At 41.0% G+C, this 19,975-nt stretch overlaps 1 protein-coding gene across 14 annotated transcripts in view; it reads left to right on the top strand.

The window, feature by feature from the left end:
• The window catches only part of CADPS (calcium dependent secretion activator), a 459,187-nt gene that overhangs the window by 413,003 nt on the left and 26,209 nt on the right, over positions 1-19,975 (top strand). For all 14 annotated transcript variants that reach the window (XM_041764526.1, XM_041764525.1, XM_041764524.1 and 11 more), the window contains 2 exons: positions 391-423; positions 7,383-7,490. In XM_041764526.1, coding sequence (XP_041620460.1) covers positions 391-423; positions 7,383-7,490 — 141 coding nt within the window. The remainder of the gene's footprint in view (positions 1-390; positions 424-7,382; positions 7,491-19,975) is intronic.

The following is a 19,975-nucleotide window of genomic DNA, read 5'->3' as shown; positions in this document are numbered from 1 at the left end:
CACTAGCCACAGGATCCCAATCAGTAAAAATTTTCTTTTTTTTTCTTTTCTTCTTTCTTTCTTTCTTTCTTTCTTTCTTTCTTTCTTTCTTTCTTTCTTTTCTTTTTTTCTTTCTTCTCTCTTTCCCTATCTCTCTCTCTCTCCTTCCCTTCCTTCCTCCCTTCCTTCCCTCTCTCTCTATCCCTCTCTCTTTTCTCTCTTTCTCTTCAAAGCAGTGGCTATGGCTTGGGGAAGAAAATAGCCATCACATTTTTTTTAGTACCCTCTGTGTTTCCTGGTCACCTCAGTGTGCCAGTGGATTGTGTTAACTGATGACAACACACAGCACAGAGCTGTGGACAATGAAACATAAACACCAGCCTCACTTCCTCCCTCTTCTTTCCTCCTTAGGTGAAGGCAGCTTCCAAATATGTGGATGTACCTGTGAGTATTCAAAAATTGTTTTTGTGGGGGTTTTTGGCTTTCATGAGAAATTTAATGCTGCTGTTTTCATTAGTTGCTGCTAAATTGCATATTCCTGACTTGAATCATCAGAAAGAGAGAAGCCAAGAATATTTCATGCTAAAACTTTTTTCAGGTGAGAAGAGAGTATGGTTTCTTTCATGAAGAAGAGAGGTCTTATTCGAGGGTAAACCCGTTTGCCTTTCATTTCATTTTTCTTGGTTTCTCTGGTACAGTTCATTCTGTTATCATCCTGCCCACCTCCCCTCTGCGTGCACACCTTGGGAGTAGCTCCTGGCTAGGAGCTAGAAATTTGCACAAGGGTACCAGTATTTTTTTTAAACAAATAAATTCTGAATTTGTTCATTTTGGGGCCAATTCTGCAATTGTTTTAAGGAAACCTTACAAAACTGTTTATAATTAGTGCAGACCTCATTAATGAAGAGAGCTCTCAAAGTTCACAGATAAAGCACTTGTGGTTGCCCAAAATTTACATTTAAATTGAGGTTAAGTACTACACATGAATGCTGGAGTGTGGGATTACCTGTGATAAATCAGGATACATTTATAGACAGACTTTGCCCTGCCTATTAGCAAAATAAAATTGGAGAGATTTAAATATATTCCAATAAAGGGGAAAAGAAAATGATTCTGTTTCTCCATTTCTAACAAAAGAGGTGTGAGTCTATTATAAAATATTAAATTTAGAGAGCTTATCTCAACAGCCACCAAGGGTCTTGAACTGAACGTTTCTCATTCTGAACGTGGTTAAGTACCCTCCTTGTTCAAATACTTATTTGTTAAAATTTGTTTTTTTCTAAAAGGATTTATATTAACATTAAAATTCATTTCCCCAGGAAGCTAAGTGTGTAATGGTTTATTGGCTTATTTCTCAAAGGATGGCAAAATGGAAAATTGGAATGAATTTAGCATTAGCATATATTTTGTTTGTTTAATGAAAGAATGTACAATCAATAATTATGCTTTGAATTTATATAATGCTTCTCATCGAGGGACCTCAGACTCCTTCACCCAGATAGTCTTTATAATGGAGAAGAGAAAAAGCTCTCACATAACTGCACCAAGGAGAGGCGTTAAGTAATTTATTTTCCCAAGCCCCAAAGTATAAACTTTCAGTTCACAGGGAGCAAACTACTCAAATTCTCTGGGCCTGTTTCTCCATCCTTAAAATAGAGGTAATAATACCCAAGTCACGGGCTTGCTGTGTAGATTAAATGACACATATATATGGGACTCTCAGCACCATACCTGGCCCTCCCTGGATATCTCAGCAACAGGGGGCCCTCGGGGAGAGGGAAGGGGGTGCCCAGGGAGGAATGGGTGGGGAGGGATGAAGAATTTGCTGATGGCAGCCCAGACCTGCACTGGTCTTCAGCAGTAAGAGGAATTGAAATTCTAGGCTCCCAACCCAACGATCTGGTGGCTGAGGTCATTTTCTATTAGCCTCCGGGTCAAAGGGAGCTATCACCAGTGAGGTTTGAACAGGTGCCCAGTAGGCAAGACACAAATACCTGGAGAAACTGGATCTGGCAATCATGACTATCAGCTGAAATTACTGGGAGGTCCAACTATTCGGGGAGGCCAAAAAAGTGAAATATTAGCGATTTCATGTGAGGTTCAAACTCATTCCTACAAACCAGGTTTCAGTTTATTGTAAAGATAAGAAAAAAAAAAAAAGGACTCTACATCTACATGAAAGAGAACAAAAATGCATTAGCAGAGTTTACACCCTTTAGGGAGACAGAAGAAAATGATGCATGTTCCAATGTGTGATACATTTACCACTGTTGATATATGATAAAATAATTGCAGTTGCAACCAAACCCCATAAAGCATTCACTGCATGCTAGGCACTGTTCTAAGCAGGTTACATTTAATCTCAACAGCAACCTCACTTTATTTTCTTAAGACTTTTTTTTTTTAAAGATTTTATTTATTTATTCATGAGATGCAGACACATAGGCAGAGGGAGGAGAAGCAGGGTCTGTGCAGGGAGCCCAATGTGGGACTCAATCCCAGGAATCCAGGATCACGCCCTGAGCCAAAGGCAGATGCTCAACCATTGAGCCACCCAGGCATCCCAGCAACCTCACTTTAAAGATGAGGAAACAGAGGCACCGCATTGTTAACTTGCTTAGGGTCTCCTGGTTAGTAAGTGGCAGAGCTGAGAGTTAAACCAGTCCTATTAAACACGATGCCATCTGCAAGGTGATTTTAGTTAGTGCATAGACAAACATCTTTCTTAGGATAATTGACTAATTATCTAATAAGTATTAGAAAAAATGCAGTTAGCACATCAAACCCATGATTTCACCAATTATTATGGCCTAGGACAAAGGTAGACTTTAAAATTAAGTCGATTAACATGTATTTTTTTTTTTACCAAATAATATTATAATGAGAATATTGTGTTTTAGTAAATGAACAATTTTATAGAAAATAATAGTACATAATAGACATATATCCTATGTATACATCATTTACATAAGGTAAATAATAGTAATCATTTATTTCTCAAAACAACCGTAATGGCAGGGGTAGGGGTGGATTAATACCTGCTTCACAAGTGAGGAAATTGAGGCAAGGGGAGGTTGAAAGCCTGCCCAAGATCACCTGGCTAGTAAGTCAGAGAGTGAGGATTTAAGTGCCAACAGTTTGACTCTGGAAAGCTTGCTAGCACTGCCATCCAAGAGTCAATTGTGCGCTCTTTCCAACTTCTGCCTTCAGTCGGGACACATTGGTAGCTCGAACTTAGCCATGGAGGGAATATTTACACCCTGGAAATTGGCAGGTACTACAAATCAAGATTTGTTGTTTTGTTCTGTTTTGTTGTCTCTATTTTCTGTTTCGAAGAGCCAGTCCCAGCACACCAGCGACTATCACTTATTAGATCAGTAGTCCTCACACCAGAATGCTCAGTGTTAATACTTTGTGATGTTTCTTGATTTGTCTTCGTTTTTGTTTTGTTTTGTTTTGTTTTGTTTTTAAATAGGGATTTCCAGCGCCTTGGGCCCAGAGATTGTGCTTCAGTAGTTCTGGGGTGGAGCCTGGAAATCCCTCTCTAAAGAGTTGATCTGTGGCACAAGTTTGGGAACCAGTAGACTAATTCAGTGAGCCTAGACCTTGGCTACATGTTGGAAACACCTGGGGAGCTTTTACAAGTATGAATGCCAGGTTGCCTGCCAAATTAAAACAATCTCTGGAGTGTGGGGTCTCATGTTAGTATTGTTTAAACCTCCACAGATCCTTCACATTTGCAGCCAGGTTTAACAACCATGGATAAAATCATCTCCCCAAGTTGTTTCTGGCTCAGAAGTCTATGAGTTCATCTGTGTTGCCCTGTGAGGTTTTTGGCACGCAGTTTATTGGTTTAGTTCCTTGCGGGGGACTAGTAGTTAGTTACATTAGAGATTTGTCTCTTAATTATCCACACTACTGGAAAGAAGTGCTGTTAGGAGTCATTCAAAACATTGCATAATCCCCAAAGCTATCTCTTTGTCTTCCAGGTAGTATTTGACCCTTTGGTATACATAGCAGATTTGCATTTCTAATTAGGGTTTGCTTAGGTTAGTGAAAATTTAAATTTGTTTCCAACCTCAAAAGTACCTGGTAGGGGCAAGCAAGGATTAAAATGCCCTATTTGTCCTAAGCTACAGAGTGGCTTCTTCACAAATGATCTCTTCCACACGTGGATAGAGTTAACTACACGGAGACCTTTCTTTGTTTTACATGTTTGCTAAAATCCACATCCTATTCCATCAGCCTGTCGAAGCCACATTTAAAATAAACAAGGTGAGGTAGGAAACACCATCACCTAAAGATTTTTCCCACTGTGTTCAGAGAGCAATATGGGATAAAGCCTAACGTATCTAATAACAACAGTTGTTTAGCCAAGAATATTTTCCATCTCTAACTGCAAGTTAGCTTGTTTGTCTGGGAACAGTCTGTATTTTAACCATTTTGTTTGGAAATCTACCTGGACTTAATCACACATCCTTCTCTCCCTTTGTAAATACAGAACAGACTGCACTTCAACCACTGTGACGGTCTTTCCCCAGTGGCCACCCAGTGACCTGCTCCCCATAGAGGTATCAGGGCAGCTTGTCTCTGCCCTGATACCCAGATTCCAGGGGTTGGGGAGTCTCTAGGGCTGGTACTGCCCTTTGCCCAGGGGGTCAGGAAAAGTGATAGCGCTCTGTTATCTGCACACCTGTTTCAAACAATGACCCTCTTCCCCCTTCCTGGCCCACCAAAATGGGAAAAGCAAACTTGTTAGATTTGGATGTATAGCTGGTGGAAAGTAAGAAGGTTGTGAGAGGAGGCCTAGGGACTTTATTATGAGAAAACCGCATACGTTGGCGTGCAGAGACTTTGTCATCTTTATTTTGATGTTGGTTCCTCTGAATCCCCTTTCTCCTTCTTGGTTCCAAAGTAGATTCCAAAGGTAGGTAAGGCTATGAAGTGATATATTATTGGGGGCCAGGTGGGGAGGGGAATCATTGTGGCTCATGTTTGTATAGCAGTTTATGGCTTTTAAGGCATTTTGACATGCGTTATTTTAACTGATGATCATAACAACCCCTGAAGGTAAGTAGGAGAGCTATTATTTTTTTTAAAGATGTTATATTTATCCATGAGAGACTCAGAGAGAGGCAGACATAGGCAGAAGGAGGAGAAGCAGGCTCCGTGCAGGAGCCTGACGTGGGACTCGATCCCAGGACTCTGGGACCTTGTCCTAAACCACTGAGCCACTCAGGCGTCCCAGGAGAGCTATTATTAATCCCATTTTACACATGGTGTAACTAAGACCCAGAGAAACCTAAATGACTTTCTCAAGTTCCAATTGGTGGGGGAATCTAATAAAATCCACACAGTATGACTAAAGAGCTTACAAAAAGAAATAGGAAAGGGGCTTATTCATTCATGAGTTTGTTCATTCGGCAAATATTTACTGAGCACCTACTATGTGCCAGGCATCATTCTGTGTGCCGAGGATACACTAGAAAAGAGATTAAATAGAGCCCCTATATTTGTGGAGCTACGATCTAATGAGAGAAGACAGACAGAAAGCAAATACACAGCACAATGTCGGATATTGGTACACATGAAGACAAAAACTAAAACACAGTCAAATGGTAGTGAACCATGGAGGTTTTAACTACCTAGGTGAGATGAACCACGCTGATTTTTTTAATCAGTTTTTAAAACGTAAATGCCCCTTTGACGACAGTAAATTTTGCAGAAAGAGAAGGAGTGGTGAATATATAACCATTATTGTAGGTTCCTAACGTTGCAGGTTACTGATAGGCCTGCCGAATTGGGCTTTGACTCTTAGCTCGAAGATGGCTGCATGTGTCCAGGAAAAGGCCATAGCTGCCTCAAGAATCACCAGGGAAGAAATGGAAACAGTACTAATAAGTTTCTCAAGTCCCCCCACGTAGGGGTCCCCATTCCCTGCAGAGAATGCCCTTTGATGTGCGGCTGCCAAGGGAGAGGAGGCGCGAGGGGCCAGTTTGGAACTGGTATCTATCACTTACATCTCATTGGAGAACCTCTATTGTTTCGTATCATAAAGCTGCAACAATTATAGGACCATCACTGGAACCTGCTCAATCCATTCGCTGAAAATTGCTTGAAAGTGTAACAGTTGACTACTGTGGCTTTGGATTGTCCTCATTGTTTTTCAAATTAATACCTTGTCATTGTTTCAGCAGGTGTTAAGAAATGTTACTAGCATCCCAGGGGCCAAGCATTGGCCCTTTCCTTGATAATTGTTTGCTTTGTATCACAAAAAAAAAAAAAAAAAAATACAGTCCTACTGTTTCCAAACCTTCCTCATTTTCACCCTGGAAATTACACAGAAGTGTTAACTAACTTCAATTTGCAGTGCCTGACAGTCACGTCTTGTAGAGAAATGATACTTTGTGATCTAAGGTAAATCACAGTAATGAAAACTAATCTTGTTTAGTTATTAGCAAACATACATGTCTACTGTGGAAATTTAAGGGGGTTGTGGCAGCTCTCCTGATGACCCATATTACAGTGTTTTAATAGGTTTCTTTGGAGATAACTTTGATTACGACATCTCAAGCAGTGTGCATTCCGAGCCCCCCCCCCCACCCTTTTTTGTTATCTTCTTACAATAAATTATTTCCTAACTCTGGCTGAACCACCTGCTTACCTTTCCAGAAAATCTAATTTATTTAAAAATCAAATCCTTCGTCTTCCTTCCCACCTCCCACTTTGTAAAATTTTTGGACCATAAACCTGCACTGGGAAGCAAAGACAAATAAATGGTTAAACGTCTCCTCTGAGTAGACTGATTAGGAAATATTCACTCCATGCTCAGGTTCAAGTATTCCTCCCACTTGCCCCCACACCCACCCCCACCACCGCCCAAAATGTGGCTTCGGTAGGAGGGGGCGTACACTGAAATATAATTTCTTTACTTAGCATTTTCTCAATTTTCTAAAGAGGAAAAGAAGATCGAGGAAGGCTGTCACCTTTCCAATGTTATATTAAGGACAGACAGTGGAAGACAGAGTATGTTTGGGTATTCTTAAATGGGGATTTCAATCCAAAGAAAAGCCAGAGAATGTCTCTGGGTTATCCAGTGATAATTTATCCATTATAGTATATATGCCAGAAAAAATATTAATAGTAGAAAAATACCTATAAAACCCTGTAATCCCAACTCTCTTCTTAGCCAGGTTTGATTCCTGGAAAGAGCAGGAGGCTCAAATACCAGTTCCTACCAGTCCAGGCTGTAGATAGCTATACAGTGTACTGTGAATAGCTTCAGATCCCAGCAAAGGCAATGTGGGGTGGGGTGGGCTGGGGTGGGGAGACTAAGCTGTATGAGTAATCAAGGAAGTCACTGTCTGAAAATTCCATTTTCATGTTTTCCTGTTTCTTTGCAGAAACCCGGGATGGACGTGGCCGACGCCTATGTGACTTTCGTCCGCCACTCTCAGGATGTCCTCCGTGATAAGGTCAATGAGGAGATGTATATAGAAAGGTTATTTGATGTAAGTAAATGCCTTCTCCTCCTTGAAGACCAAGGAGGAGACCCTCCAAAATGTGACAAAATAAGAGACAGGAGGATAAGTCACATTTTGAGAACATGGATTGGTCCTGATTCAAGCAATATCTTTTCCTTTCCCTCTGCCTTAGGCTCTTATCTGTCCTGTGTCTGTTCCGAACCCTCTCTTGGTGTGGCCGTGTCTCAGTCCCAATCTGTGTGATACGTAGGACGGCACACAGCCTCTCAGCAAGCAGCCTCGTTTCTGCACGAAGCTTGTGAGGCAGCTTTCTGTAACTGGCAAAGACCTTTCTTGGTCATGGTTCTCCTCCTTGCAATCTGGCCTTGCTTTAGGGATGTGTCCTCGTCCAGGAGGCAGAGACCAGCTCCCTCTCCTGGGAGTGGTACCTCCCTGACCCCAGCCATGGCTTGCAGATGTGCAGTAAGTGTTGCATTGTTCTCACTTCAAAGATGATTCCGATTCTGGAAGACTGGAAATGCTTAGTTAGCCCTGGGTTTTGGCAAACACTTGTGCCAGAGTTGCTCAGTCAGTGAGTGTGGTTTTTAAACTCGGGTGCCCTCTGCCCACCCACCCACTTGAAAACTTGGGAGGCAGGTATGCAAAGAGCAGGTACATCAGGTACCCAGACCCAGACCCAGACGGAACTGGAGAAAATGCAGATTTCTGAAGGTTAATCGTTATCAGGCAATCTTATTTCCACTGTGACTACATCTGCACTTCCAAAGCAAGCCACTGAGGCAAAAAGAAAAAAAAAAAAAAAAAGGAATCTGCTTTGGTCTCAAACCACCCGCCTCTTTCAGGCCAAAGCAGATGGGGCTGCCTAATTTAGCCAGATATTTTGCTTCAAGTTTCCACTGAATTTGCCAGTGTAGACCCGGCCAGAGTGCATGGAAGCTGACGTACTTGTCTCCGCGTGGCTCTAATTGTGCAGCCTACTTCTGTCTCGTGAAGCGTGAGCTCCTTCTGTCCAGGTTTTCGTATATTTTTAGTGCCAGCCCGAACATTAATGTTTTGGTCTACTATGGAATCCGTGTTTCTATATTTTTTCTGTGATTGTGTTCAGCAATTTACATTGAGTTTGTGTGTATGTGTGTGTGTGTGCGCGCGCGTGTGTTTTTGTTCCATAGCTAAGTGAGCTCATTGTTGGCAGCGCTCAGGATTCTGCAGCTTCTGACTTTTATATGCTTTGTCTTCCAGCTCATTTGCTTTCCTCGTGTGTTGAAAAGGCTCCTTTCTTTTTTTCTTTTCCAATCATCCCCTTTCTGTGCTCAATATCGCTCTTTCGTCTGCCTCACCTTTCCTCGAGAAAACCCTTCTTACTTTTTAATTCCCACCCGTCCTCTCTCTCTGAGATTAAAATGGAACTTATCTCTCATGTCAAATGTTTTATCACATTATATCAAGTGGCATGAATTAGAATCAAATAATCTTCCTGTGTACATCTTCTAGCATGACCCACATCCACTGAGAATGCCTCATACATGCATAAAGCTCACGAGCGGGTTCTCTCCTTCTCTGCATGCGTGCCTTTATGAAAGTACCGAGCCTAGAATGACCGGGGCACGATCACCCATCCGATAGGCATTGAAAACCGAGCCAGGCAGCACCCTCAGGTCTGCGGTTAGGAGTGGGGACGCTCTGCCCATCTCCACTGAATTAAATTCCAAACCACAAATTTTCAAGAAGCCTGTGGATTGTTCTTTTCAATGCCTAGGTTGCCTTTTTTTTTTTTTTCCTTTGATCAGTATCTTCTGATTCTCAGTTTTGTGTGGCCCTCGCGTGCGTGTGCGTTCCTGTGTGAGCGCGTGTGCAGATAACCTCATGTTCTCTGAAACTTGAAAACCTCTCGTACTGAATTGGATGTCTCCTCTGTAGCTTAGCCTGTCACTTCATCACAGATAACCCACCCTTCCGTCTTTCTTTTTTTTTTTTTTTTCAATTAAAATTACGAGGGTAAAAAAAAAAAATTTTTTTTTTAAGGTAGCCTGGTTGAAGGCAGCGAGGCAAATTGTCCTCTTCCATGGCTTTTTTTTTTTTTTTTTTTTAAGGGAGAGTGCAACTGAATTGTTATTCAAAAAGTAAGGGTAGAGCCTTGGGTAGCACAGATGGTAAAACTAGACCTGTCCGATCATGGAGGCACACAGTCAAATTCAAGCCCTCTGACTTTTAGTGTGAATTAGTAATGAAAAGACCTATTCACTAAGAATCTGTTCTTTCTGAGCAATCTTTCTGTTGCTCAGAAAGCAAATTATGTTTGGGGTCGTTCAAGAACTTGCAAGTATTTCTAGCCCCTTGTTGAATTACACTGACCAGCGTAAAATGGCATCAGCAACGCTGTGAGAATCCTCACAGTTTATTCTTGCATTGTCCTAATTATGTTTCCCGAGGGAGTCTTAGGTACACTCCCTGGAGTATCTGATTTTTAAAGACTTTACCATCACTATCATTCACTAAACATCACTCCCACCCCTGTGGAAAAAAATCTTTCAGTAGTTTATTTGGAGCGAACAAATTTCTTGCCATTTACTTTCTTATTTTCCAAATAACCTGCTCCCCTAATTTACAGAATATTGGTGCTAGGCAACCTAACGGATGTAGTGCAAAAAAAGTTATTGAATCTGTCATGGATTTAAAACATTTGTCATTTGAGAAACCCAGAGCTCCTCAAAAGCTTCATTACCATGCAGTCTCGGCAATTTAATTCAGTACTTACTGTTTTTCTATAATCTAGCAGCAAAACATCAGATTACCAACATGTTTGATTATTTGCAGCTTCTGTTTCATCAAGCATGGTGTTTATTTCTTTGCATATATGCTCTGCAAGGCTCTCGTGTCCCCCGAGTTAAACAGGGGATAGGACTATCGAGGCAGAAGGGTCTGTGAGACTGGCCCCTCTCAATTTCTTGCCACAGTGAACTTCTTCTTTCAACTCTTTCCCCTAGTGATTGTGGTCCTGAGGCCCGTCTCTAAATAATTGGCAGAAATCTCTCAAGAAAAACTTGTTGATCTGAGAGGTTTCTCTTCCAAATTGTTGCATTTTGATAAATGGCAAAAATGAATAATAGAAAATTAGCATTCTGAACGGGGGAAAAAATATATATCTCCGAGATTGTTTGCTGTTTGGGGGTTGTTGATTGTGACTGTGGTGTCAGTCCCTGGTTGTGACTTCCTGCTGGCATCTGCCACTCAGAAGCTTGTTCTCAGAGTTCCTGTTGTGTTTTCAGCTGTGTTTCAAAGTGTCAGTTTTATTTACCTGATACGTTCTTTCAGTTCTTGCTATTAAGTTTTGTTTGCCCCCTCTTTTATTTTTCCCCCCCTTTCAAATGTACCTTGTAGAAAAGGCTGGATGGCATCCACGAGTGTTTGTATCTGAGAACATTTGGACTAATAGCTGGTCATTTAATGAGTGTCTCCTCCGTTCTCACCGGGCCCCTCTCTGACGGCTCCCTCTGATCTAGCTTTCTCTCTGCCTTGTCATTGTACTTTTGGCTGGAATCGGGTGCTTGTGGGAGATTATCGGCATAGCATTTGGGGCTCTATATTTAATGTTCTGCATTTTTATCTATTTTATTATGTAACTTAAGAGCAGCTTTCCAAATTCATCTTCACCAACGGTTTTTTTTTTTTTTTTTTTTTTTTTTTAAACAGGCCTTCTCTAGGTTTATTAAAGCAAGACATTCAGACAGAAGGTTGCCTAACCAGGTCTTTCTGAGGCAGTGAAAGTTTCCCTGTGTATTAATCATTGATTTACACTGTCCCTCTATAAAATACTATCAAGTTTTTTAGGCACATGCCTAAGGAATAGCTAACTGGTCCAAAATTAAGGGCTGATTAGAAAAGAATCCTCCAACTGCCTCCACTAGTATTTCCAATGTACAGCTGTACATTTCATCTGCATTTTTGTAATTTTTTCCTCAAAATAGGGCCTACCATTGTAAACTGGTTTCAGTTGCTGCAAAATGACAGTTTAAGACATTTTAAAACAAGAGATTCAGAGAATTAAAGCAAGAGAATAATCCGATGTGTATAGTAATCATGAATTTAAATGATATTAAAGATGCCGAATTTTTAAAGGAGAACTGGATTGCTGTCAGACTCAGGTGGAAGCTTGGCCTCCTGAAAAATGATTGCTGACTTTTTAAAAGAAAATACAAAACATAGACATGCAATAATCTCCATATTCCTCAAGCAGCTGCTGAGGAGGAAAGCACAAACCCAAGAAATAGCTTGAAGACAGTGATTTAAAGCTTGAGTGTCCATAAATCATGCAGATGGCTTCCCCCCTCCCTTTCTCTGGTGATTAATTCAATATCTTCCCCAAAACAAAAACATGCTTTTTGAAATTAGAGATCAGATCATCAAGAGAAGCACCTAAGATTTCAAGGTCTAAACAAAAATTAATTTATTTTCTTTCCTCCTTGTACTTCTTGAAGACACAGACTGAGAAGAAAATCGGGATTAAAAGAGATGTGCTTAGGGTGAATTCATCTGCTTAAACCTCACAGGCTCAGAGATGAGTGATTAAAAAACCATCTCGAACTTGGATGGAATCCACATTGGTGGTAATGCCCGATCCGCACTGGCGTTCCTCAGGCCCCATGTCGCTGGGAGCCAGGCCCAGGGAACATTTGACTGGAGATGATACATGGATTATATAGGTCAATTATACACTTAATCTGCCTTCTGGAGGATTAAGTATTTGCAGATTGACTCTGCCTTTGGCTTCTCCGTGGCAGTTATCAGATCAGGAAAGGGCCCCTTTACCAAACCCGCCCCATAAGCACTTAATCAAGGCAGTGCGGTCAGGTTCGGATGGGGCTGCTGCTCTGTGTTCTTTGCCTTGCACAGATTTTAATTTGCTGTTCCATTATCAAATCGGGTATTTGTCCACTTTATGTGTCAGCACAATAATTGAGTGTGAATATTTCCCATTAAAGGGGTAATTTGAAAAATGAAACCTTTGCCTACTAAAATGTATTCACTATATTTATATATGAAACCACAGATAACCTTATTTCAATAACCTTATTAAATTACAGAAGCACGACGCATGTGAACATATATCAATCCAACTAGGAATCCTCCCGCTGGAGGAAGTCAGTGCTGAAGAGGCTACAAGGAAGCATCATGTTGTTCTGTTCTATCTGTAAGGTGTATCGCCAACTGTCCGGGTGAGGGAGACTAGTCCCAAAAGTACAGTGTGGGGAGAGATGCATAAGACGCACCAGTCTAACAGGTTGTGGTTTGGGAGGGGGCTGATTAAAGAAAATCAAGGCAATACGGCATCTGGGCACTGAGTTAGTGAGTTCTCTCTTCTACAAGCAATAAGCAGGTGTGAGTGCCCCAGATGGGAGCGATGGTGTAGTGATCATGGGCCGTGCTTTGGAGCCTTCACACTTCACCCCTGATCCTTACAAGCTGGGTGACCTTCAACAAGGTATTTAATCTCTCAAAGCTTCAGCCGATTCATCCATGTAACAGAGATGGTAATAAGCAGAACCTCCTCGTGGAGTTGTTACGGGGGTGAAATGCTGCATACAAGCTGCAAGCATCAGGCTCCGGGCGAGCGCTTGGTAAGTGTTAGCTGCCGCCGCTGCCACCACCACCACCACCACCACCACCACCACCACCACCATCATTACCACCACATTGTCATCGCCATCCTCATCCCTGAAATGGACATGCTTTTCCCAGACCTCCTCTTTTCTTGTCGACCACAACTCCATATCTGTCCAAGTTGTTGTAAGAGTCTTGCTATCACTTTAAAATGCCAACCCCAAATTTCCTGAGCATTGTTGGATAGACAGCAGCCCAGTACCTTTTTACTTGCGGTAAAACATAGCTCTGAAACAGGCAAACAACGGCCAGAACTGGGGCTTTGAAGTGAGCCAGGTGCTTTGGAGAGAGCCAGATGGGAGTAGGGATCCTGGTTTTGCCATTGCTGAGCTGCCTTCAGGGGACTATTTAGCCTCTCTGGGCCCTACTCAACTGTAAAGAAACTGACTTCTTACCATAGTTGTGAGGAGTAAGTACCTTAATGTCTGGAGACCGGCATTGTCAACCATTCAAAAGCCTTCTATCATCCGCATTATCATCTCATAGAATTATTTGTTCCTGCAAGTGATTTGGAATTGACCTAGCCCTACCCCCTAAACAAAACCATAGTGCCTTCACACATTAGTTATATTTGACCTTCTAAATGTGAGGAGTATTTTAGGGGATTGGGGAATGGCTGATACCTTTTATTATTACAGATGCAATAAGTGGTCATTGTAGACATTTAGAAAATATAGCTAAGCAGGGGCACCTGGGTGGCTCAGGTGGTTAAGCATCCAGCTCTTGATTTCAGCTCAGGTCCTGATCTCAGGGTCGTAAGATCAAGCTTCATGTTGGGCTCCCAGCTGAGCGTGGAGCCTGCTTGAGATTCTCTCTCTTAAAAAAAAAAAAAAAGAGAGAGAGAGATTCTCTCTCTTGCTCTGCCCCTCCCCCACTCCCTTGCATGCATGCTCTCTAAAAAAAAAAAAAGAAAAAAAAAGAAAGAAAAAATAAGAAAATGCTATGTCCACAGCACCCAGAGATTATTACTTGAGTGTTTATTCTTCAGGATCTTTTTCTATGTGCTTTAATACGTTATGTCTTTTTTTAACAAAATACGCAGAAATTGCTTCTTTAAGCTAATGATTTCCATTTTCCATGTCAATAGATGTTCATATAATGTGCTGTGCATATTCCAAATCCCCCACTTGTCCCCCAAATATTCTTGACATCTGGTTTGTGCAAGCCAGGGCCACATATCACATCTGGTGATGATGCTCTTTAAACTTCTTTTTACCAACACTGGCCCTTTTTTTGTGATCCTGACTTGTTAAAGGGACCGCCGTGCCAATTGTTCTGCAGACTGGAGGAGTTTATTACTAGCTAAACATAGAACTGATTTGAGGAGGGAAAAAAATCTAGCTGAATTCAACCAAGTAGTTCTTTTAGACATAATTAGTATCTCAGCATAATTCAACCAGGGTTTTTTTAAGCTGTTCTTTGTATGTAAGGAGAATTTTGAAGCTAGTTCTAAAAAAACAAAAACAAAGCAGCAAAAAATCCATAGAGGCCAAGGTACAAGCTGGCTATGTGAAGAGCTACAGGGATTTTATATGATGTATTAATGCACAGATATGTGAACCTGGGTGGGTAAATCTGGGGTCCCTGGTCCGGTACTTTTTGTGTCATTGTGCCTTCTTTGGTGAAATCTTGGACTAGTAATTGATATATATGCCTCTAGACCATTAGGAAGGTTCCTTTGTTAATTCTGCTGGGATTTTCCCTGAGGTTATCAATCTGAAATTAAGCCCTCCAAATCAGTCAGATGCTGAGCTTTCAACACTCTTCAGATCAAATTTTAATTGAACTATGACCTTGTATATACTCCAGGAGAATATGACCTTGCATATACTCCAGTCTATAAGGACATCCTTTAGAATCCGTATGACTGTATGTATTGGAACAGGAAAACAAATCTCAAACGTACGAGGGAAAGGAGACCCAATTGGCTTCTTTCACCTAATTTTGAACTGCAAAGTAAATTCGGACCATTAAGCCATGTCCTGAGCCATGCATTAGAGCTGTAGAGGAGTGTCATTTCCCAAGAAGATTGTAGAAACTAGACACAGAGTCAGAGGGAAATGAGAAGTAGAGGGGAAATCCCTCCCACCTTGATTTGCATCATTATTATACTACCAGATACACACATGATTGGGGTTTGAATTTTTAGAAATGAACCTCAGACCCAAGACTCTTCCAAGTGGGAAGTATAGAACAATCCAAGTTCATCTTCATGACTTTGCTCCTCCAGCACCCACTCAAAGACTAATGTCTTCTAGATTTTCACCATGCAAATCTGCTAGAGGCAGATTTCTTCTTCTGTTAAGGTGAAGAAGAATTAGTCGAGCCCTTGTTGGGATATGTGCAGTTTTAACAAAACATTTAGCTAAATGAATAAAGCAGTAACAATAGAAGTTTTTGATCTTTGATACAATAGAAAAGGAACTCTATAAGGTGGGGGTGGATGGACAGAAGAGTGTTTCGATGCCTTTGATGCCCTGTTGCAATGAATCTCATATTCAGATATGAATCTTCTCTTGCCCCATGGTCTTTAGAATAACAAGTGATAACCCATCATTATTTTTCTTTTGGAGTCTCAGATATAGAAACAAATTTATATTCTACATGGACATGGGAATGCGTCTCTCCACTCCTGATTTGAGTTTTCAGCAGTCCCGCATGTAGGAAAGAGAAGGGGGCATGGATAGATTTGGATTATTTGGATTAATTGTGTCAAATGGATTATCCAAAAGTAATTGCTTCTGCTTTTGTTAGCCTTACCCTTACAGATTTATATTTCAATGGCAAGTCTTTGCGTAGTTCATTTCTAACCTAGCTGCTTCCTTGAAGCCATTCATAGAAATAGGTGTCATTGACTTTTCGGCAAACCTTATATAAAACCAGTCTTGAATTTTCTCTGGAGCTTGTGTGCAAGGAAGAGTTTTGCTAAGTGTCTTTATCAGAACAGCTTTCTGTGTTCCAGGAGACATTTGGTGAATACAGTTAATTTGTTTTCTTTTCCAGAGAAGAATGTTCCAATAATCATTCTAAGAAGCCAGGCTGATTGCTCTGTTATATTAAGGTCACAATATCCTTGCTAACATGACCCATACAATACTTTTGTGTCTTAGAAACGGGGTTTTTGGGTTTTTTTCTTATGGCAGACGATGGCATAGAGGCAGTAAGCGACAGACTCTTACACACGCCACACATGTGCGCGCATGCGGGCACACACACACACAAACACACAGAGTAGCCAAGGCACATTTTGTGGAACAAATATTATCACATTGCGTCGTAAGATACGAGATGTACTAAAGCCTTAAATACTACCCGTTAATTAACGAGCTATTTTTCTCCCTGCTGGGCTCTGTAGAGGCTACCCTCAAAAGATTTCACTGGCACTTGATACCCAAAGTCACAGTCACTTGCTCTATTTTTTTTTTTTAAATGAATGAATTTAAAGTGTCACCTAGGTTCTTATTCTTCAAAGTGTGGTTCATGGACCTTCAGCATCAGCCTCACCTGGGAACTTACAAGAGATGCAGAATCGCAGCCCTAACCCTAGCCCAAAGAAATCTGAATCTGCATTTTAGCAAGACCCTTTGTGGATTCACATGGCATGTTAAAGTTTGAGAGGTACTGGGGAAGATCAGTGATGTTCTATCTTATTTGCCCACGACGCACAGTAAGAAACATTGCAACCCAGTATGTGTACACATACACACAATAGTTTATGAAATAATATTTACCCTCTGCGTGGTGCCATCTGACATTTTCTATTTCATCTTTCAAAATTGTTGATGGTAACCAACAAAATGATTTTATCACATACTAATAGGTTACAACCTTCAGTTTTAAAAACACACCTAGAACCAAGTTTCTCACCCTTGGCAATAGTGGCATTTTGAGGCATGTGATTCTTTGTTGTGGGTCCTAGTCTGTGTACTGAAGAACGTTGAGCAGCATCCCAGCTTCCACCCACTAGATGCCAGTAGCAACCCCCTCTCCGTTGTAACGACCAAAAATGTCTCCAGAGGTGGCCAAATGTTGTAGGGGTTGGGAGGTGGATGCAAAGAGGCAAGGGAGTAGGAGAGGGAATCGCCCCTCTTTGAGAAACAGTTATCTAGATGAACCAGAAAATAAGTCAATATCCTATGTGTACAAGGGAGCCCTACCTCTACTGCATGTCAGATGTCCGTCTGCCACCACCACCACACACAGAATGAATATATTATAGTAACAACAATAACAAAGCGTCCATTTGTCAATCTGGGAGTTTGCTTGGGGGCTGTGCCAGTCTCAGAAGCAGATTATGTTTGGGGGGCTTCCTGCAAGTACAGGAAGAGCTGTGAGCCATCCACAACTCTTCACCCCTCCCACTGTCTCCCCCAGAATAGTCCACTCAGAGCTGGCAGAGGGATCTGGAGCAGTGTGTTAGATCAGCAGTACAGATTTCCGCTTTGGCCTCCCTAATTGCTTTTCTTTTCTTTTCTTCTTATAATTCCACCCAGACCTCAGTTTTAAAAAAAAGACAGAGAAAGAGAGAGAGAAAGAAAGAAAAAAAAGTCATTGCTTCCACCAGGTGGCTACAAGTTATTTTTGTGTGTCCAAAAACCTGAAAAGAAGGCTCAACTTGAATACTTCATTCATTCCAAATTCCCAATTGAGAAGAGAACAGTTAATAGCCTCTTATTCTTCTGTTAAACTCCTGCCAAGTGAATAAAAATCCAGTTAATAGAGTATAGTGATTCTCCTCCTATATGAATATTCCTGTATCAGAAGGCTCACAGAGCTAGTATCCCTTGCCATATTAGTTTCCCTTGACTGCCTTTGGCAAAATTTTTTACCCCAACCATCCGTACATATTGGTACAGTACCCATTATACCAACAAACCTCCAGATCTTGCCCAGGATGGGAATATTACTACCAGATCTATATGCCAACCAGGATATAAAAGCCCCTCTTATTTTTTTGTGTAAAAAGAATTTAAGAACAAATAGTATGCAAAATAAGAAAAGTTAAATTCATGAGTTTTATCGTGAAATTCTTGAAATCACTTTTTAAGAATGATAACTGTTACTCCTTTTTGTCCACAAATTCATTATTTGGTCGAGAAAACTATCCCATTATAAAGAGGGAAAAAAAACAGTTCTTAGATGCCTCACTAGTTTTGGGAGTGCTACATCAATGTTACTCATTCACAGGTGATTTTATCCCACAGAGAATATTCAGCATTTTCTGGAGACATTCTGCTCTCACAAATGGGAAGGTGCTGTTAGCATCGAGTAGGGAGAGGTGAGGGATGCTTCTAAACATCCTACAATGCACAAGACAGCCCCAGACAACACAGAATTACCCAACTCAAAATGCCAGTAGTGTGGAGGTTAAGAAGTCCTGCTATAGGTGATACCTCCACCTACACAAATCCTTTGTCTTTTAATGACAGGGGCTATTTGAGTTCAAATTTCGGTATACCTCATGAGTGGTATCTGTGGGTCATTATCAAGAATGCTTGGAAGATATCTCAGAAACTAGTTTCAAAAATCCTTTTCATAAGGCACCTACTGGCTCAGTCAGATGAGCATGTAACTCTTGATCCAGGGTCAAGCCCCTGGATCAAGCCCCATATTGGGTGTAGAGATTACTAAAAATAAATAAATTTTAAAAAATCCTTTTCAGAAGCATTAACCAGGGGTCTAAACAATAAAAGCTAAGGAATCCTTAGCATCTACCTTTCTCAGCTTGAACTTAACACTTACCATATATAGTTTCTAGGGCATGCCCATACTTCCATGGAAACTCCAATCTTGTCAGTTAAATGAATCGAGACAGCTTCCTTATATTGGAAGGTGTCCCTTGAAGTTTTTAAGGGACTGGCTCCTTTGTATCAGGCCTTCAGAGCATAGGCTTTGCAATGAGACATCCCCAAGGTCAGAGTCTGGGTCTGGCACTTACTATCTGTGTGAGTTTGGGTAGCTTCCTTACTCTTACCAAACCTCAATTTCCTCCTCTGTAAAACTGAAGATAAAAACAGTACCTGGCTGTTTGTATTAAGAGGACTGAGTGAGTGAGACAATGCCTATAAAGCATAAACCACAGTCTTGGAGCATGGAAATTATTCCACAAATGTCTCTTGTTCTCTCCATCCATAGTGTTGCTAATATAAAAACCAACACACGCCCTTGCCTGATGCTAAGGTAGGCTTTGCAGCAGAGAAAAAAAGTAGTGATATATTACAAGCCAACAGGAATATTAAAAGTCAGGGATATAAAGCTCAGAAAATGTGATGGCAAGTAACAAAGAACCTAGTTGTGCCACTATATCCCTAAAGATTTTCTAAAGTAGAGCAAAATCCCAATGGGATTGGGCCTCAGAGGAGGCAGCACTGAGCTGGATCTAGACATCTGGGATTTGGGAAGGAGATAGAGGATGCTATGCTCAGGCTCAAGGAAGGAGACATTACTCATCTGGGAGTGTTTCTGACTTACCCACACCACGTTTTTGTTAGTCTTAGAGCTTCTTTTTTGGAGAGGTCATTTCAGAATTTAGACAAAGCTTGGCTTCACCCAGGTTATGATGACTCCCACCAAGGCATCCAGATATTTGTTTTGTAGGGCATTAGCCACTCCATCACCTTAAGAGTTGAATTCTTTTTATATTAATATGAGTTTTTCTATTTTTTAATGTATGCTAGGTTAAGACCTAGGATATGCATCAGAAATATGTGGGTTTTTTTTAAATATACTCACCCCAGCTGTATATCAGAAATTCTGAGTCCATAAATCTAAGATAGGGCTCAGACATCCAGTTTTTGTTTTTGTTTTTGTTTTTTTGAACCCGAGGATCTCATCTGATCAAGAACTATTAATTT

This window comes from Vulpes lagopus, chromosome 7, assembly GCF_018345385.1.
Source record: "Vulpes lagopus strain Blue_001 chromosome 7, ASM1834538v1, whole genome shotgun sequence".
Lineage (NCBI taxonomy): Eukaryota > Metazoa > Chordata > Mammalia > Carnivora > Canidae > Vulpes > Vulpes lagopus.
The sequence above is the reverse complement of the archived record's forward strand: the minus strand, read 5'-3'. Positions and strand labels throughout refer to the sequence as shown.